Raw genomic sequence first — 24,532 nt, forward strand, 5'->3', positions numbered from 1 at the left:
AGTGGGCGGGGCAGGGCTGTAGGAATCCCCCAGGCCTAAATCCGTTGCACTCAGAAAACCCAGGCAGGGGAGCCCCAAGACCACGGCTCTGATTAGCACCTGACTCACCCAGGCAGTCAGGGCAGGACAGCTACTGCTGGTAACAGGTCCCCCAGCCGCCCCAGGGGAAGAGGCCGGCGGGGACGCGGGCCCCACCCCGCCCCCTGCCCAGCGGGCTCTGGGACCGCGCAGCTGCCGGGTCTGGCGCCGCCTGCCCCAGCGGCCTGCCCCGCCCCGGCGCCAGGCTCGGGGGTGCGGGGCGCCGGGGCCCGGCCGCGAGTCGCGGTGCTGGGGGCAGGGACGCCGGGCCTGCCCGGTGCGCTCGGGGGCGGGGACCCGCCGAGCGAGACCGTTTCCCGGCAGCGGCGCAGGCGCCTCGGCCCTGCCCCGCGGGAAGTTCCGGGCGGCGGAGGGGAAAGCCCTGCCGTCCAAGCCGCCTTCCCGGAGCGCTCGTTGTCTCCCGCACCGCCCCGATGACGACGGCGACGGCGACGGCGGCGCTTGTTTACGCTGGGAGCTCGCACGCCCTCCCGAGCGCCGCCGCCCAGCCGGCCCCGCCGTGACGTGCGGCCAGCGCGCGGCGAGCGCCCAGCCCGGCGGGTCCGGCGGCCGCCATGGGGAATGGGATGAGCAAGGTAACGCGCCCGCGCGGCCCTGCGGGAGACGCCCCCGCCCCACCGCCCCCGCCGCCCCCACCGCCCCGCAGCCGTCGTCCCCGCCCCCCCGCCTCACAGCCGCCCCCCCACGTCCCCCGCCCCCCAACAGCCGCCGCCCCCGCGCCCCCTGCCTCTCCCCGCCTCACAGCCGCCGCCCCCACCCCCTGGCCCCCCTTGCCCCCTCACAGCTGCCGCCCCCACCCCCTGGCCCACTCCGCCCCACAGCCGCCGCCCCCCCCCGCCCCACAGCCGCCGCCCCCCCCCCCGCCCCACAGCCGCCGCCCCCGCCCCCCCCACAGCCGCCGCCCCCGCCCCCTCCCGCCCCCGCCCCCGCACAGCTGCCGCCCCCACCCCCTGGCCCACTCCGCCCCACAGCCGCCGCCCCCGCCCCCCCCACAGCCGCCGCCCCCGCCCCCTGGCCCCCTGACCCCCCCACAGCCTCCGCCCCCGCCCCCCCACAGCCGCCGCCCCCACCCCCACCCCCTGGCCCCCCTTGCCCCCTCACAGCTGCCGCCCCCACCCCCTGGCCCACTCCGCCCCACAGCCGCCGCCCCCCCCCACAGCCGCCGCCCCCGCCCCCTCCCGCCCCCGCCCCCGCACAGCTGCCGCCCCCACCCCCTGGCCCACTCTGCCCCACAGCCGCCGCCCCCGCCCGCCCCCGCCCCCTGCCCCCCCACAGCCTCCGCCCCCGCCCCCTGGCCCCCTGACCCCCCCACAGCCGCCGCCCCCGCCCCCTGGCCCCCTGACCCCCCCACAGCCGCCGCCCCCGCCCCCTGGCCCCCTGACCCCCCCCCCCCCCCCCGCAGCCGCCGCCCCCGCCCCCCCACAGCCGCCGCCCCCGCCCCACCGCCGGCTTCCGGTGAGCGGGCCCCCGCCCTTGCCCCGCCGGCCGGCCGTCTCCTGGCTGATGGAGTCGTGCGCTTTAAAAGCGTTGACTCTTGCTCTGCAGAGATCTGAGCTGAACTCCGAATGTCTGTGGTTTCTTCCTCTCCCCTTCGCTCCCAGGCTGGGCTCTTGCAGCATCACCGCCCACATCATTAGTAAACTGGCGTGGATGGGTGTCTTCTGTGATTTCCTCCTTCTCCCCAGGTTTGTGTGTGTGCCTGCACACGATGAGCTTCTCTCGTGGACAGGGAAGTTGACAGAGGCCCAAGTCCTGAGCCGTCTTTAAATAACTGGGGGTGAGAGAACAGATTCAGAGTTGCGTTATCCCAGGTTATGTGGCTTTTGAAACTACAGGGACCACCTGTTGGCTGGTGGCTCCTGCTGCGTGTTACTCTTGTCCCTGTCCCGACCCCCATCCTCTGTTCTCCAGCTTCCCTGCTCCCCTTCCCAGCTGCGGTGTGGCCTGTGTCCTTCCTGGCGAGAGAGGTCCTGCCCTTGACAGTGGCTATTCGTGATTCGTGTCAACCGCAAGGTTAAGGATTTTGTGATTTGGTAGTTGCTGGTTTAAAGGAAAGACTTGTAAGACTTTGAAAATCCTTCAAGGAAGACAAATGCCTCTTTATGGGTCTTTTGAATGGTCGGGGTTCAGATTTGTTTCTGGCTTTCTGCTTCTCTCTCCCAATTGTATCCACCCACCCACATCTGGACTCTGGACAGAAATTTGGCTGCCACGTTTGGGGAGGTAACGGCGCAGCATTGTCTCCGTCTGTCTCAGCGTTGGGTCAGCAGTGCCTTGGTTCCTTCAGCTGGAGCGTTGGAAGTGGGGATTCAGGGTAGGGAAGGAAAAGTGCAGTGGGGGTCCTGTGTACCTATGTGACTCTTTTCACTGCCCATGTCTTGTTTATTGTATCCTGGAGATGACGCAGGTATGAAAGAACGTTTTGTTTTGGGGCCTGCATATCACTCACTGAGGTATTTGGTAACCAGAATTTCATTTCTTTCTTTTTTTTGGCCAGTGATTAAGTTTGGAAACAGACTCCTTCTCTTGGTATTATTAGCATTAGAATCCATCAGCACCACGAGCCTTTTGCTTTTTAAATTAAAACAGAGTAATAAAGATGTTCATCACCAGGCTGCAGGCTCCCTTTGCCTTTCCCATGATTGGGGCCATGCCTTAGCCTTCTATTGGTTTCTACAGTTTTTCCCACTTGAGTTGTTCACTCTGTACCTCTTTCAGCATTTAATTTGTAATATTTATATATTATAATTTTAAAAATATACTTAGGAATATAAATAATTGCCTAAGGGATCAACATTCATTTCATGTTTTCCAGTAAGAGCAATAGTATTCATATCTTGCTTTTTACCTTTCAAAGTGAATAATACATTTCTTGGCTATTTTATCTTAATTATTTTATCATAATTATCTTGTATTATAAATGGACACACTATCTCCAGAGTAGAAATGGAGACACATATGTTCAGAGAGACTTAGAGACGTGATTAATTTATAATAACACATTTATTGTGTACTGACTGTGTACCAGCTTGTTGTGCTAGTTGGGAGCAGTGTGTGGGGAGGGAGTACAGTGGTAAATGACACAGGCAAAGATCTTCAAAGAACCCTCTGAATAGACTAGTGCTTATTCAATAGAAATATAACATGAGCCAAATGTGTAATTTAAAATTTTTAGTAACCACATTGAAGGTGAAATTAGTTTTAATAATGCATTTTATTTAACTGAATATTCAAAATACTATCATTTCAACATGTAACCAATATATAAAATTATTCATGAAATATTTTAGTTTTTTACTATGCCTTCAAAGCCTTGTGTATATTTTATATTTAAATCCATCTCATTTGGTACTCGCCACATTTTAAGTCCTCAGTAGCCACTGTGTTGCACAACACAGGTCACGTGTGTGTGTGAGAGAGTGAGAGAGAACACGCAAACATAGGGCAGGGAGGGGCAGAGGCTCCAGAAGATAAGATACAGGCAATTTCAGCAGAGTGATGAATAAATAAAAGAAGTATTAATAAAAAGTATTAAATAAGAAGTATTAATAAATAAATAAATATTAATAAAAGACATGATGAAAGCAATCTAGAAGGAGCATTCAGTCCAGGCAATGGATCCTACTGGAATCAACATGTTTAGTCTGAGACCAGGAGGAATTACCCAAAATTATAATACAAGGTTAGTAAGTGACAAAGCAGATTGCTATGAGAGAGCCTGAACTAGAACTCTTTTCCATGTGTAACTGTGTTACTTGGAACAAGGCTTCATACTTTCCCAATCTGTAAAAAAAGAAAAGAATTGTTGATTTTCAGAATCAGTGGAAGATGCTAACCATAGAAATGCTTTTCTAAGAATATTTATAAATAAAAACATGCAATGCCTTTGGAACTAAAAACATAATTTGGTAAATGTGTGCCCTGAGGTTGCTGGGACAAGATTTCTTTCTAATCTCATACAAATTGGTCATCCTTGGGAAAAGAAAATTTATGAACTAGACATTGCAGACTCCATTCTGACTGCTTTGAGGATAGCAGCTTTTATTTATATTTTATGTTCTCACAGTGGCTCGTCTTCTCACCATGTTCCAGTCTCCTATTTGGCAGAATGTTAAGCCCATGTCAGGCATACACAGTGTGTTATACAAAGGATGAAATGGAAAGAGGCTTCTATATTCTGGACGAGTAAAGATGACGAAGAAATAGATAATGCAGCTCAGAAGTTGTGAGTTATTATTTTTTGATCCTCATATCATGTGCCTGCTCTTTATAAAATCTAAGCCTCACTATGGTCCTATGAGGGCAGGCTGTCTTCTCTTCTTACAGACTGGGAAACAGAGACCCAGAGAGGTTAGGCAGCACGATGAAGGTCCTAATACTAGGACTGGCAGAACTGGGTTTGGACTCTAGTTCCCAATGATTGTGAAGATAGAAGTCTTTTCTTTGAGCTATGATGTTAATTCATCCCAAGTAAATTCTAAAGTCCCTAAAAAATAAGTTGCAAAGCTACCCATAGTTTCAGATTAGTTGTAAAATAGGCAACATCACCTTCCCTCTTCCTTCATGTTTGACATTGATAAAGAAGGGGTCAAGGCAGGCAACCAAACTATCTTTTCATTGATTTTGTGCAATTCCCCAATAGCCGCCCTGAGATGCCCAAAAGTGTAATGGCCAAAGAGCTTATGGTGTGCCAGCCCTGCTCGAGTGCTTCACCGTGTAGAGTGATTCATGTGCTCCTCGCCGTGACCTGTGAAGTAAATGCTGTTGTCTTCATGCCTGTTTTACATGTGATGTTCACAGAGGTTAAGGGACCTGTGCAAGGTCACCCAGCTGGTCTGGCTCAGAGCCACCATGCAGAGGGCCTCACTGTGCTGCTAAGAGATAAGGCTAGCCCATGTCTCTGGTAAGACTAGGTTAAACTAAACAGGCTGTTGTATGCAGATGCCATACTTCTATGGGGCCTTTGAAAACTCCTGATTGACTCAAAGTTCTCTCAAGAGTCTGAACTCCCCCATTTTTAGGAAGAGGGCCTATAAACAAAACTCCTGTCCTCACAGTCATCTTATTAGTCTTAAGTACTACAATACCCCCTTTAAAAACAAAACAAAAAACTAGTCGCTCTAGCCAAGCATCACGTCAGTGACCCCAAATGCTTCTCATGTGAAAATCTATCTTGATAACCTAACAATGGGCCAAAGCCTTATCATCCTAGAGCAGGATATGAGGGCCCTCTGGCTCTTGCCGTCCACTGACTGCCAGGGCTGATTCAGCTCATCAAGCATCTAGCTCCCTGATCTTGCAGCTCCCTCCTTCCTCCCTGCTGCATGTCCTCTGAAAGCATCCTGCCATATGGAAAAGCTGCTGTTCCAGTGTGTTTCATGGCATGCTTGCTTACGGTGCTGGAAGGCAAACACTTCAGTTGGCACATCACTTCTCTCTGAGAAGCCCACTGTTGCAAAGGGGGGAGGCTATGAAAAAGCCTGATTTGGGGCATCTCTGCTACCCTGCCACTTCATGAGTGTGATCTTGAACAAGTCGCTCAGTGTTGCTGAGCTTCAGTTTCTCTCTCTCTTCCTGGATTCAGAAATGTTTAGAATTAAAAGGCCTTCAGTGATTGGCTAATCCAGTCTCCTTTTTGTCTCTAAAATTAGTATAATGATACCTTCTCCAATTATTACTCAGGTTCTCCAATTATTACTCAGGAGAAGAAAATAAGTTATTAGAAGACATTTTTCTAAACTGTAAAGTGTGAATATACTCTGTTACTAGTGTTCTTTTATTTGTCCCATCAATTGTGGCAGTGTTGACATCTGCCTTGGATATGGCTGGCACCTATTTTAGGATAGTTTTTTCCTCCTTAGGAAGATAAAGGGAGTGCAGTTGAGAAACGATTGTAGTTCAGGGGGAATATGGGCTGTATAATTATTTGTTGCAGCAACTTCCTTGTGCATTATGAGTTTAGCAACATCCCAAGTCTTTACCCAATAGATGTCAGTAGCATCTGCTTCCCACATTGTGACAACCAAAAATGTCCCTGGACTTTGACAGATAACCCCTTGGGGAAAGAATCGTCCCCAACTGAGAAACACTGGTCTTGGGTTTTTCATCTCAGAATCTCCCAAGGCCTGTGTGATCTGGACATGGATAGTTATCAGAACGTGGAATAGGGCTTAAAAAGTTGAGAAGCACTGTTTCAGTATAGAAGGGCCTGGAAGGTCAGGCAGCTTTGTGCTGTTAAATGCTGCTGTTTCTACAGGGCAGCAGGTGACTTAGCTGCCCTCATAATTCATTCCTCTGTCCATTTACCTGATCATCCAATTACAGTATTGAACACCTGCTGTTGTCAAAGCACTGTGTTAGATCCTGTAGTGGATCATAAATTTGAAAGACATAAAGTCCCTGACACCCAAATTAGGCTCAGGCAGCTTACAGAAAAGCCCATGCAGGAGATAAACATGCAGCTGCAGGACAGATGGCTGGCTGCACGCTGGTGGTCTCTGTCTTCCCTCCTCCACACCACTCCCTCTTTTATCCTTTTAGTGATACATGTTTATTTCACATTGGAAGAACACATGACATCGTTCTAAGGGCACACAAGAGCGTTCTCAGAGTCTTACCTTTTTAAATGCAAACTGGTTAAATGGCATTAAGAAAGTGTCTGTGACATTTAACCCTTCCGGGAATCCACCAGAGTTTCCTTTCATCCCGGTTTTGAAACCCAGAAAATCCTTTCTGACCTAGAAAGAATTATGATTCCACCCCTCCCCCGCCCCACACCCAGGGCCTTACAGGCGGCCTGCCCAACCAGGGATTTGTCTCTTACATCAGTTTGGGTGAGGTTCTTACATTCCACAGCATCCGGAAGCACTAAGAGGAATGTTTAAAAAATAAATTCAAACTGTTTCCTCCCTTAGAAGCAGTATTCTTTTGTGCTTACGTGCATTTTTGTGGCTAAGGGTTTTTTTGCATTTCTGTGTAGCCAGAGTTAGCACAGTGTTACTTGTGAGTGGGAAGGACAGTGACCAAGAGGAGCCGTGGACTACAGAGAAACTTTAGTGTGGTCTTGAAGGCTTTCTGCGGAAGGATTCTGCCTTCATTTCTGTGCTCAGTCTTGCTAACAGAAAGCTTTTTGACCAGCAGAGTGCCCAGGCCCATCTTCCTTTTTGGTGGGTGCTGTTTCATCACCGTGGTCACTGACTCCCTCCTACTGTGCCAGACTATGTGGCCAGTTTTTGAGATACATCAGGGAACAAGGCAGATGCACTCCCTGCTTCAAGGTCAATCAGAAAGCAGATAAACCATTTTTGGTACTGATAAATGAAGAAAATAAAACAGGGTAATATGAGGGTGCCTGGGAGTTTGGTGGACAGGGGATACCTCCCTAGAAACGCCACCCGTAGGAGACCTGAGGACAAGGAGCTACCAGGTGAACAGTGGGGAAGAGCACCTCCAGCAGCAGGAAACAACTGTAGTTTCAAAGGCCCGAAGATGATTAGTAGTGATTCTGTGCTGCTGCTTTTAGAGTAATAGAATATTCCCAGTTGCACTTACAAACTTTTTTCCTACCTGTCCTTGCTTCCTGCCAGAGCAGGTTTCACTCCTACTTTATTATTCTCTGTGAACAGACTGGTCAGCCAGGTCCCAGATGAGCACTTGTTCTTCCCCATCTCCTTGAAAACCATCTCTCTGCCAGAAAATTATCCTATTTTATTTTATTTTATCTTATTTTCTCTTTTCCTATACTCAGGGATTACCAGCAAACAATAACATCACCAAAGTAGGTGGGTCAGAATTTTTGAGTTTCAAGTTTAAATTACGAAGCTGGCTAGTGTGGAAGTTTAAATATTTGTGGGTTTTTTATTTGTTCTCCTTGAAACCAGCCCTCCTTAATCTCATTTTGCAATTCCATGTGGGAGAGAATCACAGTCTGATACAGAGGTGGGTTGAGCAGTCTGCTTTCTGGTCTGGAAAATTAGGTTAAAAGTTGACCGACAACTTTGTCCTCCTTCTACATCGCTTAAAGGTATTTAAAGTGCATGTAAAATACACATCTTACATTCCTTTTAGCAAATTGCCTCCCTAGGTCTGCTGTCTTTGCTGTGGTGGCTGCTCTGGCCCAGCACCAGCCCCGCCTGGGGCAGGGAGGGCCAGCGTTTGATCCCTCTGCAAAGGCTGCGTCAGGCTTTCCTCACCACTGATTTTTATATCTCTCCTTTCCTCTCACCCTGTTCACATTGTCTATTTGTTCATTTATTCATTGAAGAAGGATTTGAGTACCTACCCAAGGGAGAACCAATCACATTTAGAAAAAATATGTTTACAAATAGTAATGCAGCAGAGAGAGGTCACAGAGGTGCATGGGCCACAGGCCATAGATGTGTTTTATTTGTCTATCACAGTATTTAAGTTATTTTTAAAAATTTAGTTGACAGTATTTGAAAATTACAGTTTCCTGTAAAACCTGTATGCTAGAATTTGGGGGCCCCTGCGTGCATCTCTGCATGGCCACATAGGCTGGCTGTACCGTGGCAACCTCCTCAGACGTGGGTGAGATTGGAGAAGTCACTTAGGGTGGGGCTGAGGCAGGCTTGAGTTGGCTGGCTCACTCCTGGAAGGTCTCACCTGCCAAGGCATCGAAAGTAGGTCTCTGTTCCTTGGTTCGTAAACATATACACCTCTTCAATACCAGAGATATTGTTTACTCCTAATTTGTTTAAGGAGAACTGAAGTTTTTTATCATCTGCTGTAGCTGTTCTGTGAACCACCTTCTTTCTGCAAGCAGTTCCTTTCCCACCAATGTGCACTTGTGCCTACAGTTTGGCAAGTTTCTCTTGATTCATGATAGTTTCTTTCATCTTGTCAGAGTATAAAAGGGGCCACATGGGGGACTAGGGTTGGCGCTCAGAGGGTCTTGGGAAGACCAGCTGAGTTTAGGCGTGCACACACGGGGACACACCAAGGAGCAGGGATCCACTTTAACAACCCTAAAGTTCAGGCATCTGTGGCAGCAAACACTTTCACCATTATGGGCCATGATGAGACAAAGCAGTTCACGGAAATGCTACCCAGCATCTCAAACCAGCTTGGTGCAGACAGTCTGGCTAGTTTAAGGAGACTGGCTGAAGCTCTCTCTCCCCAAACAATCTGTGGATGGAAAAGTATGACTTGCTACTGGAGAGGATGATGATAAGTTCCAGATCTTGTGGAGAATTTTGATGAGGCTTCCAAGAATGAGGCAAAACTGAATTGAGTCAACTTCTGAAGAAGATAAAACTTGAAGAAGTTATTGGGAGCTGCTATTTTATATTATGACTGCTTTTTAAAATTGTTTTGTTTATGGATCTGATAAAATCTAGATCTCTAATATTTTTAAGCCCAAACCCCTTGGACACTGCAGCTCTTTTCAGTTTTTGCTTATATACAATTTGTTCTTTGCAGCTAATTAAGCTAAAAAGTCTGAAAATAAAGTTTGAAACAGAGGTTAGAAAAAAAAAAAGAAAGAAAATGGGTCTCATGCTGAGAGCTCCTTTGAGCCCTAGGAGTTAAGATGAGTCACATGATCAACTTGCACCTTGAGGCGGTTAGATGAATCCCTGGGAGGGATGAGCAGTGATTCAGAGGGTAGGTGCTAAGAAGTTGAGCAAAGGTGCTGCACTAAAGTTGGAGGAGGGGCAGATAAATTGGAGACCTACCGAGTAGCAGAAGCAAATGCCAGATGAGGCATGAGGCATGACGGTTCCTGGTTTTCCTGGTTGGGCTTTCCCTGTTGGAGAGGTAGGTCTTAGCAGGGGCAGAGCAGGAATGGGCATGCTGTGCCTGGGACTTGCCTCAAGGTCTGTGCCACTCTTCTGCATGTCTGCATTTCTCCCCACTGAAGCCCACATCAGGGTCCTTGGTTGTAGGCAACAGAATCCAAACGTGGCTGCTTTAGCTAGAACAGGACAGGTAGCCAGAAAGGCTGGGGAGCCAGACTCGGGGGTTATCCTGCCAGGAAAAAAATTCCATAACTGGTCAGGTGAGAGCATTTCTGCAGCTGCCCCAGGAAGCCAAGGCTGCAGCCAGTGGGTGCTGAATATGCTACCAGCCCCTGTGCCTCTGCTGCCAAAGGGGACACTCCGGGTTGTCTCTGGTTCCTACTCTGCAGCAGGAGTGGGGGCCTGTCACACACCCATGCTGTAGCTGCAAAGGCTTATGTGAGAGTGTATCTGGCATTTGCTGCTTCTGTAGTAAGAGCTGGGCTCTGCTTCCCACCAAGACTTCTGGGAGGAGGGGATTTCCCAAACCTAGGAAGAGGCTTTAGAGGCTGGGACACCAATAAAATAAAATAAATGTCCATCTAGGGTTTGTCATTTTTTAGCATATGCAAGGAATGAGGGACCCCAAGCAGTGAGGACCTCTTCTCTGTTTAGAAAAAACACTGGGAGCAAACAAAGGTGATATTGCCAGGCAGGACCCAGAAGGGGTATTGGGAGAACGGGGATTATGGGGCGTGGCTGGAGGTTGGGGAGAAGGGCAAGTCTGTCGGAAGTAGGTGGGAATTGTCCTGTGGAAGCCACGCGGAATGTGTAATTGCAATGTTTGGCTTGCATTTTCTTAGGAAGGGGGTTGCCAAGTGAGCATTTTGATCTAGGAAATGACTCAGTAAGAATATGACTTAGAAAATTAGTTTGATGGGACAGAGAAGTAAGTTCAGTGGCTACTGCAGTGACCCATGTGTGAACTGAGGTTTTTCAGGGGCCAGGGAGGGCGGTGAGAGGCCTGGCCACTTGCTAGGGGGAGGGAGGTACCGTGGTGGCAGGGGCTCCAGGTCTTTCACCCTGGGTGACTGGGAGAAGGTGGCACCATCAGGGGTCAGGAGGAATTGACAGTGGGGGGTGGATCTGTTTAGATAGTCTTGCAGGGAGTTGAAGACAGGACTGGAGCTGAGTTGCAAAGGATAGTTTTAGATGTCATAAAATCATGGTTTTGGAACATTAGAGCACAGAGATGATCTATTCTCATGCCCTCATTTTATTTTATTTTAAAAATAATATAAAATGTATTATTTAATAGTTTATGTTTAATAGAGAAGGTAGTAGAAATACAAAGAAGAAAAGCAAAAACAGGCCATAATCTTTTGCCTAAATCATCCCTCTTGAGAAAAAAGATGACCTGAAGGGATGCATGTTCACAATTGGAGCTTTCAAACCATACAGAAAAGCTCACAGAAATGCAGGGGTCCTCCTTCCAGACCCACCCCGGTGTGCTGCGCACACTGCTTTACCCTTCCTTTCTTTTTTCATGTTGTTTTCAACGTAGATTAAGTAAAAACATAAGATCTTCTTTGTCACAGCCTCACACAGCTTAGACATCTCTGCATTATTTTGTGTCATAGCATGTAACCTAGCATCCTGAAAACGTCTAGTGGCTATCGTGTCACGTGCAGGACCAACTCCAACTGTCCTGCCTCCTCTCTGCCTCCCTGGAGTGCCCTCCAGTGGAGACTGGGCCCTTCCCCATTTCCTCACTGTTCCACTGTTCTCCTGCCTGTCCCTCCCTCTCTCCTGGCCCCACTTCTCTTGGACTACAGGTCCCCTGAGTGTCACTGTCCCCTAGAAGTCCTCTGTGGCCCCAGAGTGGTCAGGTCACCTCCACCATCCCTACCTGAGCAGCTCTGTGAGCACAGAGCCCTGTCTCTCTCAGTCACACGTGTACCTTGAGTGCCCGGCATGGCGCCCACATCTGACAGGAACCGGACAAACGCTGACTGCCTGGCCGCTGTGACTGCCTGGCTGCTGTCACATGCTGTGACTTTGAGCAAACAAGCATGCTTATACTGTCGTCCATTGTCACTGTCGACTGTAGAGATATGGATCCATTTGCAGCACTGCCGTAAAAGAAAAGTTATGCTGACACTTGTTTAAAACAGCAGAGACTTTATGCAAGGCTGTTGCCACAGGGGAGGGACTGGCTTTGACTCCTAGCACAGCAGGGGCAAGAGGGGGTAGAAGGAGACAGGCAGGGTGAGGGAGTGGGTGGGCAGTGGCTAGGGGACCTGGTGAGATATCAAGGGTGGGGGAGGAGGGGCTTGGTGGGGTGTCAGGGGTTGGGGGTCCTTGATAAAGGGGCTTCACAGCACTCCACTCACATTGTACTCTGTAGGCCAAGGACAAGGCCTCGATGAGAAAAGGACTCCAAAGAGCCTCAGTGTGGCCAAGAAGGGTGTCCTTGTCACCACCAGCCAGAAGAGCCCTTGATGATTATGCCCTTTAGTATGCAGTGCCACGTCCTGATGAAGACAGGACAGCCCCGAAGCCTGGGAAAGGCTCTGTCCAGCAGGAGCTGCCGGAGAGCGTCCGCTTGCTGTTTCCAGGGTGGACCCGCACTGGTCTGCTGTGTATGGGAATGGTGAAGTAGCTGCTCCACACCCTTGCTCCCAGGAGGATCCTAAAGGCGGAGTGTATTTCAAGAAAGATCTGTCAAGTGTTCTAGCTCCTTGGCAGGGTACAGTGCTTTCCTCTGAGATAGTGTCCCGTGTGTTCCTGGTTACAGAGCTAACCCACCTGCTGCCGTGTGTGGCTTCTGTCACGGACGTAACTGACCTCACAGTCCCACAGGGCACTCTCCAAGCTAACTTTGCACCCTGGGTATTGGGTCAGCCAACAGGATGGCACGGCTCTGTGCCCAGTCACTCCTGGGACTTGCCTGTTGTCCTAGAGTAGTTGACAGTGCCTCTTTTCATTCTCAGAGTGTCCCAGTTTGGTCCATACATGACATGGCCTGTGGGCTTTTGTGTCCTTCCACACAAGTACTAGGCTATCCCTGGGCCTAGTACTGCTGCGCTGACAGGCCACAGTAGAGACCCTGCAGTGACTGGACACAGCCACCAGTCTTTAGCAAGGCAGCGGTGGTCTGGGAGATGCTTGAAAAAATCAGTCCTTGTGAGGGATGTTACTATGGGCTTCTTTCCACTCAATGGGAATGGACAAAGATAGGGGAGCTGAGAGGGTGGGGTGGCGCTGAAAGACATGGCTAGGACATCGGGTATCTGTTGTGAAGTGTCTCCAAAACCCACCTGCTGTATGCACTTGGAAAACATCGCTGGTGAACACAGTGAATGTGTTTTATGAGCAGTGCAGTGTCCGTATTTGGATTTCAGAGTGTCTGTGCAAGCACTGGCAGGATGAGGGTGGGCTTTGCAGTCTGCAGATCCTGGTATGCTCATAAAAATACTGTGCCCGGTTCTTCCATCTGCTGAGTCATTCCATAGGGGATGCGGGGGTGCTCTCCAGAAATCTGTATTTCCAACAGATTCTGGGGTTCTGATGGGTAGTCTGATTTTGATAACCACTGCTTTAGAAGAAGTAGACATTTTGATACAAATGTGTTCTCAATAGTTTGCATATGTTTAGATGGCTGATCACTCATATAGCAACTCTTTATTGCATGTCATCGTGGTCCTGGAGCTGGGCTGCTGTGCCAGCGACAGGATGTATTTGCACCCAAGGAGCTTTCCAGTCCAGCAGAGGGACAGGCCTTGCCTAGTCATGACCCCGTGACAGCGTCACTGCACAGGGGACAGGAGGGCTGTGGGTGCTGAGCCAGGGGTGACCCCAAACTCAGGGCCCAGGACAGGCCTCCCCAAGGCATGAGGCAGAGCCAGACCAAAGGGTGGGGGCTGGGAGCGCAGCTGCTGGGCAGTGGGCATAGCATGTTCAGAGCGTGGCAGCTAGGCCGTGGTGGGGGAGGCTGGAGGGGTGGTAGACTGGACTCCAGGGCACCCTTGAGCACCAAAGGGCCTGAAGCATGGGAGGACATGGCAGGATCAGGTCCTGATTTCCACGAGCTGATGGGCACCCACGTGCCGCTTCCATGGGCCATGTGGGTGGGCTTCTTAGTGGACGTGGGCAGTGCGAGCCTGGACAGGGATGCCAAGCTCCCCTGCCCTCTGTCTGGGACATGCCAGGAAGTGGGTGTGGCTGGGATGCACTGTAGGGTACAGACCGCAGGTGGGAGCCCCCATGCCCACCCCTGTGCCAAATGCTATCCTCCGGTCAGTGATGCTCTGTCTCTCTCCCTAGATCCTGCCTGGCCTGTATATTGGCAACTTTAAAGGTGAGTTCTCTCTTTTTTGTTATTGTGGTAAAATATGCATAACATAAAATTTAACATCTTAACCATTTTTCAGTGTAGGAGTCAGTGGCATTAAGTAATTAGCGTTGTTGTGCAACCATCACCACCATCTGTCTCCAGAACTTTCTCATCTTCTCAAACTGAGACTAAGGGCAAATAATATTCCATTTTGTGGATGTACCATATTTTTTTCCATTCCTCTGTCCATGGACATTTGGGTTGTTTCCACCCAAGGTGCATTCACTTTTTGAAAGATAAGCTTTAGACTTCTCAGGTCTGATTGGCAGGCAAGATGGTGACTCAGTCTGCACATAGTCTGTTCTGGAAGTAGCCACCACTTGTGCCCAGGCCCCTTGTTGGGTCCTCATTCTGGCGCCCGACCCCTTGACCAAGGGCTGACCCAGCAGTGTGAGGCCATGCAGTTCCTGCTTGGCCTCGGGTCTTCCTGTGAACTCTCCAGGCTTGCAGGGACATTATGATCAAAAGACGATGGACAACAGGCCCATTTAACATCCACGTGTTGATAACTTATGTATAATCTTTTGCCCCTTTAATTTTCTAGTTTTTGTTAATAAATTTCAGAAGACTGTTATTTTTAAATCACCTGGGAAACATGAGTGACAATTTCATCTCTGGCAGATTATTCTCATCTTGGGTTGTCTTCTCCTCTCAGGTGTTTCCCTGATGCTTATTCAAAATTTATTGATTTGCTGTCAGTTGTTGTGTCTTCATTTTAGCAAAGTACAAGGTGGTTACCAGCCTTGTCAGTTTCCAGGGGCTGGGGGCGTCTAGGCCTTCTGCCCTGTGAGGTTCCGAGTTCGTGTAAATGAAAACAGTGGCTCCTTCGCATTGAGATGAGGTGCACTTAATAGGATAGAAATGTCCCAGGAAACTTGCCACAAGTCCTCAACCGTGTTGGATTGGACAGACTAAACTGTGTCATAGGTACCTAATACTCCTCCCTCCTCCAGCAAGCCAGAACACGGGCAGCCTCAGAAAACACTCCTGTGGGTTTTTTGGATGTTGCTTAAATTGATTGTGCCAGTAATCTTTATTACTTCTCTTCATAAGTTTATTTTCCTTTCTTCCCCCCCCTGTAGGCTCCTAGTGCCTCTGATTGTCTTCAAAGAGAATTGAGTGCAGGGAGCTGACAGCTGCTGGTTGTCAGCCAGGAGAACACGTTAAAAATAATACTTAAAAAAATAATAATACTTTAAAATAATACTAATTTAGTTCCTAAATTAGTCAGCTTTGTATTCTGAAAAAGTGGCAGGCCCTTTTTGGTGGTAGGCTGGGATACATTAACTGAACAAGTATCTTCATAGAGTTAGTAAGTTATTAACTACTTTCATGGGGAGAGAAGGTGTCTTTGTTTGATAACAGAGTTTAGGATAAGTTCTTAGAAGTAGAATCGCTAGGTGAAAGGTTTGCTAATTAAAAATTTTAATAAATAGCAACCAAATTCAATACTTCTGCCAGCAGTATATGAGAGTTTTAGCCTTAGTCATGAAATGTTACCTTTTTTTAGAAGGACATGTATGCACAGTTTTAAGGAAATACTTGAAACACCTTTTATACCAAAATCTCTATGTCTTCTAACTATTCAGTGAGGTGGGAACCCCTCACAATTGCTTTGATTCTTGCTTTGTGGTTCCACCTGTTAGAGTGTTCTAAGCAGCCTACCACCTCTCCTTGTTAAGACAGTTCATGTTTTGTTGTTGCCTACAGTTATTCTCATATTAGTATGTGGCATGTTTTATTCACTCATTAATTCACCAAACATTTATTAAACACTGCCTAGGTTAAGGCTTATGTAAAACAGAGGAGTGAGAGTCCAGTGCGTTGGCAAGAAGTTGGGAGGAGAGGCAGTGTTGCTTCTCTGTAGTGCTGTGAATTGACTCATTCATTCCCCAAGCTTCTGAATGGTGCACATGTTCTTGGAGTTGGATGTGCACAAGGGTCCTTGTCTTTAAGTGCTCAGAGTCTAGGGACAGGTACAGAACAGGAAGGGGCCTGCAGAGTGTCAAGAAGCTGTCAGCTGGCCTGCCTTAGAATCCCAGATACCCCACTGGCCATGAGCCGGTGCGTGTCCTCAGAGGAGTAACACACCTGGACGTGCAGAGTGAGGATGGTGATGTCAGTCTCGGGCTGTGGTGGGGCTGAGGCAGATAGTGCGGTGACACAGTCAGTTAGCTCAGTTAGCTCAGGGCCCGGCCTGTACCTGGTGCCCTCCCTGTCTGTGACCTGGGACCCACACACTTACTGTGGGCTATTGTGGGCACCAGACAGATGCTCATGAAACACCGACAGCTGGCCAGGTCTGCAGTGGGCAGCTGGGTGCAGTTAGCTAGCCAGGGTGGATGCCTAATGGAATGTGGCCCTTTCTTTTTCCTTGACGGTGAATCCAGCTTTTCTCTGTGCTTTAGCCTTTAGTCATTTAGCCTACTCTTTTAAAATTGCAAATAATACATGCCCCTTGTAACAACAACCAATGTAGAACCTTATAAGGAAACAATTAACAGTCACTCCCTTTTCCTGTCCCTCCTCCTTCTTCCCTTCCCTTCTTGTCTCTCCCTTCCTTTACCTTTCTCCCCTCCTTCCTTCCTCTCCTCCTCCCTCCCTTCCTTCCTCCCTGCTTCTTTTCCCTCCTTCTTGCCACTGGGATTCCTCACATGTCTCTCCGAAACTTTGGTGTTTTTCCTTTAACTTTGCAATGAGTCACAGTTTTCTAACACCTGGTGATTTCTCCACCTAGGAAAAAAACACAAACAGGCCATCTCTGGAGCCTGTCTTTGATGCTCTGAGAGCCTCTTGGTTGAGGTACCAGCATTCAGCAGCTTGCTGTGCCCAAATGCTGGGAGGGAAGGCAGTAGACGGACACCCGAAAGAGGAGCCCCCCTCCCAGGCCAGAGGGTGGAGTTCATGGCTTCCTCACAACTTGGCACAGGCAAAAGTGGATGTCAGCTGACAGAAGAAGCCCTCTGTTTGAAGATGTCTACAAAAATCTAGAAGAGTGGGAACAAGCTCAGGCATTGTGAGTGTGGGGGTGATGTGCAGAGATGATGTTCGAGGTCTCAGAGCTTCTGTTCTGCGTTTGCCAGCGAGACAGATGTTCCTGGTAGGGGTCCCCGTTGTTCACATAAGGCACAGCTGGCGAGCACAGGCCTGGGGCGGTCTGCTGTCAGCTTGGCCTGGAAGAGCCGGGTTCCAGTGTCGTTGGCACAAGTGTGCATTTGGAAACATTCAGGGGTGATGGATTGAGGCCCATACCCTGGCCTTGAGACTTAATCTGGTCATGATAATATCAGTAGTAATGATGATAGTGAAGACCACACATTTGCCACAAGCCAGGCACTGTTCTGCATCATTTAGTCCCCACAGTAGCCTGTGGCGGTTTCTCCTCTTAGCATCATTCCCACTTCACGGGTGAGAAAAGTGAGGTGCAGGAAACCTGGCTCAAGGTCAGCACAGTAAGTGCCACAGCCAGGGTGTGATTAGGCAGGCCCTGTCCCCCTTGAATCCCCAGCCGAGGTTGGAAGTGGATCGTTAGAGCTCGAACCATCCTCAGCTAATGTGTGTTAGTTTATAGCTCCAGATGCCGTGAATATGTTCCTAAGGGGGAAGCAGAACTGCAAAGCAGGTGGGAGTCCCGCACTGTTGGTCAGCACATTCTCAATTTGGGAGGCAGAAGGTTTTTGGGAAATGACTCAGACATGGGATGGGTTGTAGAGCAGAGCAGAGCAGGGGGTCCTTTAAGACAGAGCCCTGTCTCCACCCTGCCTCCCCACGCTGCACCGTCCACAGGGCCTGCGAGCTGCTCTGCAGGCACTGCCTTCTTGCCTACCAAGCATCCACTTGTATAGAGAGCTCGTGTTGATGGTGTCAGGTTCTAATGCTTGCTCCAAGATACTTTTGTTAATTTTATTCAAAGGCAGTTCTTCTTGACTTTCACCAGACCGGCTTATTTCCTGTGGGCACTCTGGCATGTCCCATGCCTTAGGACTGGCCACCCCATTCATCTCTGCATAAGACCTACAGCACTAATTCTTCTTAAGGAAGCATGTGGCTGCCACTTTCCCTCTGAGGACAGCATCTTCCAGCAAAGCCACCTGATGTCCCAGCGAGGGCTTCCCTGGGCCACGTGAGGCCTTCCTCTGAGCCAGGGACGGAATGTCCGACCTGAAGGGACGGACCGGGGCATTTCTGTGTCAGTGTTCACCCTGTGTGCAGGAGGCTTCTGCTTTTTCAGAAGGCACATGAGGCCTCTGGGGTAAACAGAGGCAGGCAGGTAGAGTGGGGAAGAGCCCAGAGGCTGGGGAAATGCTGACAGAGAGAGGAAGAGGACGTAGTTAGCTGCGTTTATCAGCAGGGGATTGACTCTTCATTTTCCTCTTTTTATCACTTTTATAATAGATTTTGTGAACAGGAAATTTTTATTTGGTTTTCCAGGTTATAAAAGTAATATGGGCTTATCAGTGAAAACAAAAAATCAAACCTGATAGAAATATGTTAAAGAGAGTGAGACTTCCCATAACCTCACATCCTGAGATAACCATGCTTAATAGGTCATCATGTGTCCCTCTAGATGTTTTTTCCGTGTGAATTCTAACCTGTGGCCTTCCCATTGGTTTCAATACTGACTTGTTGCATTTGAGATTGCAGGTGCCTATGAGAGGTGTTTTGGTTTAGGAGTAGCATTACATGCCACAGCAGTGGAGAGGCCCCTTGGCACCAGGGCAAATGTCATTCCTTGCAGGGCTTGGTGTATAGGGAGTATACTGACTTCTGTGTAGGGAGTACACTTGAGTTCTGTGGTTTTTATTAAAGTACACATTCTGATCAAATAGATCTGGGGTAGGCCTGGGAGTCTGCATTTCTGACATGCTCCATGTGATGCATGTGGGTGAGTACTCAGGAAGAGCTTGTTTAAAGCATACAGGCTTGGGTATATGTGCATTAGTAAGCCATTGTCTCCACAACCCGTCTTATGGATATAGGCACAGCCCATTATGCCAGTCCCCATAGTTGTAGGTCACTATCCAGAACAATTGAGAGCATGAAGTCAGTAAGAATAAAAGCCCCGAATCCTTACCCTACATCTCGGATTAGGCATTCTATGCACTCTCAAGTGAGCAGGCAGAGCCTGGGCTTTCTGGCCTGGGTGATCAGCTCTCATACAGCAGAGAGCAGCGGGAGGCACAGCAGCATCAGGCAGGGGTGGCTTCCCTTGTCTTTGGAATCCAACAGTGAGTTAGCTATTTTGTGGTATTGAGTGGTCTTCTGTATCCATAAATGTATATTTTTATTCTCAAACTACTTTTAAAAAATCTTAATCTGTGTTACAACAGTATAGGTATGGGGTGATGAAAATGTTCTGAAGTTAGATTATGGTGACATTTTCACAAGTCTGTGAATGCACTAAAAACCATTGAATTATATACTTTAAAAGGGTGGTATGTGAATTATATCTCAATACCACTGTTGTAAATTTTTAAAAGTATATCTAAACAAATATTAATTGTTAAAATTCAGATGCTGGGCAGGATCAGAATCCCAAAGAACCCTGGGGGAGAGCATCTCACTCCGGCTCCGTCGGCTGCACCACCTCTCCTGGCTTGCTCACCCGCTTCCTCTAGTCGTCTGTGAGCTTCGAAAGCTCCTGCTTTAAGTTTGTTTCACCATTGTCTAAAACATGCACGCTGGTAGCCACTGGAAAATCACATTTTGGTGTGAATGTGGCAACTGCCCGCCTGTGGATTCCACAATCATTCTAGATCCTGCCTGATTCCAGGCCAGCCTTGCCCATCCCCAGCTTGTGGGAGTGAGTGGGGCTGGCGTCGAGCCCCGGTGCGTGATGGAGACAGCTGTGCACATCAGAACCTAAAGCTCAAAATGGTCAGAGCAATGAAGAGAGTCTTAAAATAAAACCAATATTTTAATATTACTTTTAAGGATTTTTTCCCTGACATTGCTGAATATTTAGAACTGTGTTTCTTGATTTCTGCTCCGTCATCAAGGCTTATTAGAAAGGCAGATTTCTCACCCCCACAGTAGAGCGGGAACTAAGTTGTGGCTCAGGAATCTGCCTTTCTAACAAGCCTCTCAGATAATTTACGGACATGTCAGACTTTTAGAACCACTCATGTAGAATATATGCACATACATGCACAGACTATAAAGGGAAAAGACCCTTGTGATCCCATCTCTTAATTGGCACTGTCTTTATGACAGTTCTTCCCCACCCCCACCCCATGTGTGTTTTTCTCTGTTTTTACATAATGAGTTTACATTGTATTTATAGTTTGGTACCTACTTCTTCCTTCTGCTTAACATTATATCCCAAGCATTTTCCCATGTCGTTAAATATTCTCCAGAAACATGATAATTAAACATTTATGTTTCAATCCATCTGACCCTGTATCATTTTAAAAAGCCTTGCCAAGCTTCCTCATTCCTTGCTGGACACTGTTGGGTAGATTAGCCAGAAGAGTTCCAGTTCAGGGCATTACCACAGTCAGTCTTCTTTCTACAGGAGGAGCATTCGAAGGGAATATAATTTTGGTATCTCCTTAGTTTCAAATGCAGATAATTTAATAGCCAACTGATAATTGATGGGAAATTCTGTTTAGAATTTCCAAAAAATGTTATTTGTTTACTTTTGCTCCAAAATGAATATAGACGTTATAAAAGACAGTCCTGTCTGAGTCCAGACCTGCCCCTGCTTTTGACATCAGAGTCAAGAAGTATCAGGCGGATTCCTCTGTCTTCAGTATTAAGTGGGTCTTTTGTATTTAGTTTTTTAAGATTATTAGTCCTTAAAAAGTAACTAGGTTTTTAATATTTTAAACATCTGTGTTGTTATGTGTTTCATGCAAAAGACTGACCTAAGGGTGTACACTTACAAACTTTGCACTTATACTACAACACGACCTAAATTCACTTCCTTTGAACAGCAGCCATCATGATCACAGTGTTTATTAATCTAAGTACATGTCAAATTTTTTTTTTTTTAATTTTTTTTTTTTTTTGAGACAGAGTCTCACTTTGTTGCCCAGGCTAGAGTGAGTGCCGTGGCATCAGCCTGGCTCACAGCAACCTCAATCTCCGGGGCTCAGCGATCCTGCTGCCTCAGCCTCCCGAGTAGCTGGGACTACAGGCATGCGCCACCATGCCCGGCTAATTTTTTGTATATATATTTTTTTAGTTGGTCAATTAATTTCTTTCTATTTTTGGTAGAGACGGGGTCTCGCTCAGGCTGGTTTCGAACTCCTGACCTTGAGCAATCCGCCCGCCTCGGCCTCCCAAAGTGCTAGGATTACAGGCGTGAGCCACCACGCCCGGCCTAATGTCAAATTTTAGATTAACACTTAGATCAAAAGCTGTAGCAATCAGAAATAAACTTAGGCAAAATACATAAAAGCAACAGCTCTAAATTTCCTAGAGGTACAGTCAGTTATGAAGTTTTAAGAAAGAAATACGCTGTGTTTTTTCTTGGCTAGACTTTAGGAGTAATTAATTTGCAAATATTAAAGTGTCATCCCCTTTCTTCTATGACAGATGCCAGAGATGCAGAACAATTGAGCAAGAACAAAGTGACACATATTCTGTCTGTCCACGATAGTGCCAGGCCTATGTTGGAGGTAAGAGAGAGTTGTGGGGTGTGTATGTGTGTACGCATGCACACATGTGTCTTTTCGTCTGTACCCCAAGTGAGTGCGCATGCCATTAATGAAAGCAACCACTTTCCCTCTGATGCCAGTGTGCTCCTGTGATCTCTGGAGGCACAAATTTGTGCTCAGGCCGTGTTTATGTTACTGCCCTGCTGGTAGCGTGGCAGAGGTGTGTGTTCCAGTGCTAGCTTGGCTTCTTGGCTAAATGCCAAGGAATAAGATGATGCTGCATTTCCCTCTGGATTTTAAGGACATTTAAAACCCATTTTCACTCCTTTCAAAATGATCTCTGGTTTTAAAATTCAAAAGAAATCATTAGCCGGGCGCGGTGGCTCACGCCTATAATCCTAGCTCTCTGGGAGGCTGAGGCGGGTGGATTGCTCGAGGTCGGGAGTTCGAAACCAGCCTGAGCAAGAGCGAGACCCCGTCTCTACTATAAATAGAAAGAAACTAATTGGCCAACTAATATATATAAAAAAAATTAGCCGGGCATGGTGGCTCATGCCTGTAGTCCCAGCTACTTGGGAGGCTGAGACAGAAGGATCGCTTGAGCCCAGGAGTTTGAGGTTGCTGTGAGCTAGGCTGACGCCATGGCACTCACTCTAGCCTAGGCAACAAAGCGAGACTCTGTCTCAAAAAAAAAAAAAAAAAAATTCAAAAGAAATCAGGCTGCTCATTTCCTAATTTCTTTCCATTCAAGCTCATATAGCTACTGTTTGGATTCTGGAGTAAAAGAAAACAGAAGGTCAGTTGTCCGTGGTGGTTTCCCAGGCTGCTCTGGCACACAGACTCCTGGTATAGAAGCTGTTGTTGTGTTTTAGGCTTTCAGGGTAAATAGGGTGTGTCTGCTTACGTACTAATTCCAAAAACCTCTCAATTTTACCCTGATGCACAGTTTGAGCTGTTGGCCAGGGGTGAAATCTATTTCTGTTTATTGGCCTTGACAGAGCCCAGGTTACCTCTTTTTAGAAAATAATGCATGTGTGGTTATAATGTATATGTATTCTTCTATTTTAGGGTAAGGTGTTGGAAAGGGAGGGGTAGCATTTTCTGAAAGAAATAATCCTGATTCAGGCTGTTTTCATTTAAATTCATATTATGCAAAAGTAGGTAATATTTTTTGTTTTAAATTTATCCATTTTCTTTAGCCATCAGAGCTGCCAGATTTTGGTTTGTATAAAACAAGCTAAAAAGAATTGAGAACTTAGAATAATAAATGATTCTAATGAATGTCATAGTATCAGAAAATCATAGGTGGTGAACAAACCTCAGTTCATTGCTCCAGATCTGTGAGCTCCTACTTCCTTCTGTTGTTTTAGCTCATAGTTCTTTTGCTAAGGTGCTGTAATTTGTGTTGCAGCATGATTTTATTGGAAACAACAAAACATTTTTTGAAGCTTAACAGTTCCTTTGAAAAGAGCAATTCTCCATTTTTTAAATCTATCATCAACAGTTTGTATTTAAAATATAGCTATGGCTAAGATGGTAAGTTAAACTGCAAACTGGTGATGATTAACTTCCTCTTAAATCACAAGATGAGGCTTGAGGTTTCCTTTATTTTAATAAATTGCATAGATGCCCTTCCAACTCTCAGCCTCCGGGCTGGCCTCGCTACTTTATGCTGCATTTAATAAAACACATTGTCATGTATCACGTGGCCCTTAAATCTGTTCACATTTTTACTTCTGTCTAGATACAAGCTTTTCCAGTGTTAGAAATGAAAGAGCTCTGGTCCTTATCACCTGGGAAACCATGGGCTGGAGAGTAAAGCAGGTGGGATTGAAACCCAGGTATAAAGAGACCACCAATTGCAGGCAGACTGTGTTCCCTCATCGGCGGTATACTATGTGTTCTTTTTTATTTCCTGTATATCACAGTCTAGAAGGACAAATTCTGCCATGAAGAAGAAAGAGAAAGAAAGAAAGGAAAGAAGGAAAGGAAAGGAAGGAAAGAAAGAGAGAAAGAGGAAAGGGAAGAAGGAAGGGAAGGGAATGGAAGAGGAGAGAGGAGGGAGAAATTCTGCCCCTTTTCTTCACAGGGATGAGAAGAATTTATTTGGAGACATCCTGTTATAGTCTTTGGGTGCTATAGTACTACCTTAGCTAGGTAGTAAATACTTACATGTGACCTTATATTTACTAAGGGTTATACCACCATTGTATAGCATAGTGTACTTTAGCATTGCCCCTCTTATCATTTTATTCATTTTTAACTTCACAGGTAGTTCACAAATACACCCATATTTGAAAAATTAAACAATACCTTGTCTGATTGCACACATGGGAGAAATTGGAAACTGAGGCATCAGGCACTATTAAAACTACCATGCCCACATTAAGTCACTGGAGGCCCAGAAGTTTCAGATCTTTGTTTAGCTGTCTGCCTGAGGCATAAAGGCAGTCTTCTGTCTTGGATATCAAATTCGGTTCCAGAAGCCATGACCTCACTCAGTCTGAGGATGAGTCAGGGAAGCCGTGTGTTTGGAGTCAGCAGGGAATAACAGATGTGTTTGACTCCTTAGCAGCCCTTGCTATGCCATACTGCTCCTTGGAGGGACACAGGGCGGGGTGCAGAGAAGAGGGGGATAGTGTGCAGGGTTAGGCAACACGTGAGCTGCTCCACACCTGGTGGTGAGCCCTAATTGAAAGGGA

At 47.5% G+C, this 24,532-nt stretch overlaps 1 protein-coding gene across 6 annotated transcripts in view; it reads left to right on the plus strand.

Annotated features, from left to right (window-relative positions):
* The first annotated feature begins 301 nt into the window (after positions 1-301).
* The window catches only part of DUSP22 (dual specificity phosphatase 22), an 85,385-nt gene continuing 61,154 nt past the window's right edge, over positions 302-24,532 (plus strand). The window contains exons 1-3 of one of the 6 annotated variants that reach the window (XM_076010420.1): positions 302-674; positions 14,160-14,193; positions 21,769-21,851. In XM_076010420.1, the coding sequence (XP_075866535.1) occupies positions 654-674; positions 14,160-14,193; positions 21,769-21,851 (138 nt within the window). In that variant the 5' untranslated portion in view covers positions 302-653. The remainder of the gene's footprint in view (positions 675-14,159; positions 14,194-21,768; positions 21,852-24,532) is intronic. The other 5 variants (XM_012768505.3, XM_012768504.3, XM_012768503.3 and 2 more) reach the window with 5 other exon arrangements.

The sequence above is a fragment of the Microcebus murinus genome, chromosome 15 (assembly GCF_040939455.1).
Source record: "Microcebus murinus isolate Inina chromosome 15, M.murinus_Inina_mat1.0, whole genome shotgun sequence".
NCBI lineage: Eukaryota > Metazoa > Chordata > Mammalia > Primates > Cheirogaleidae > Microcebus > Microcebus murinus.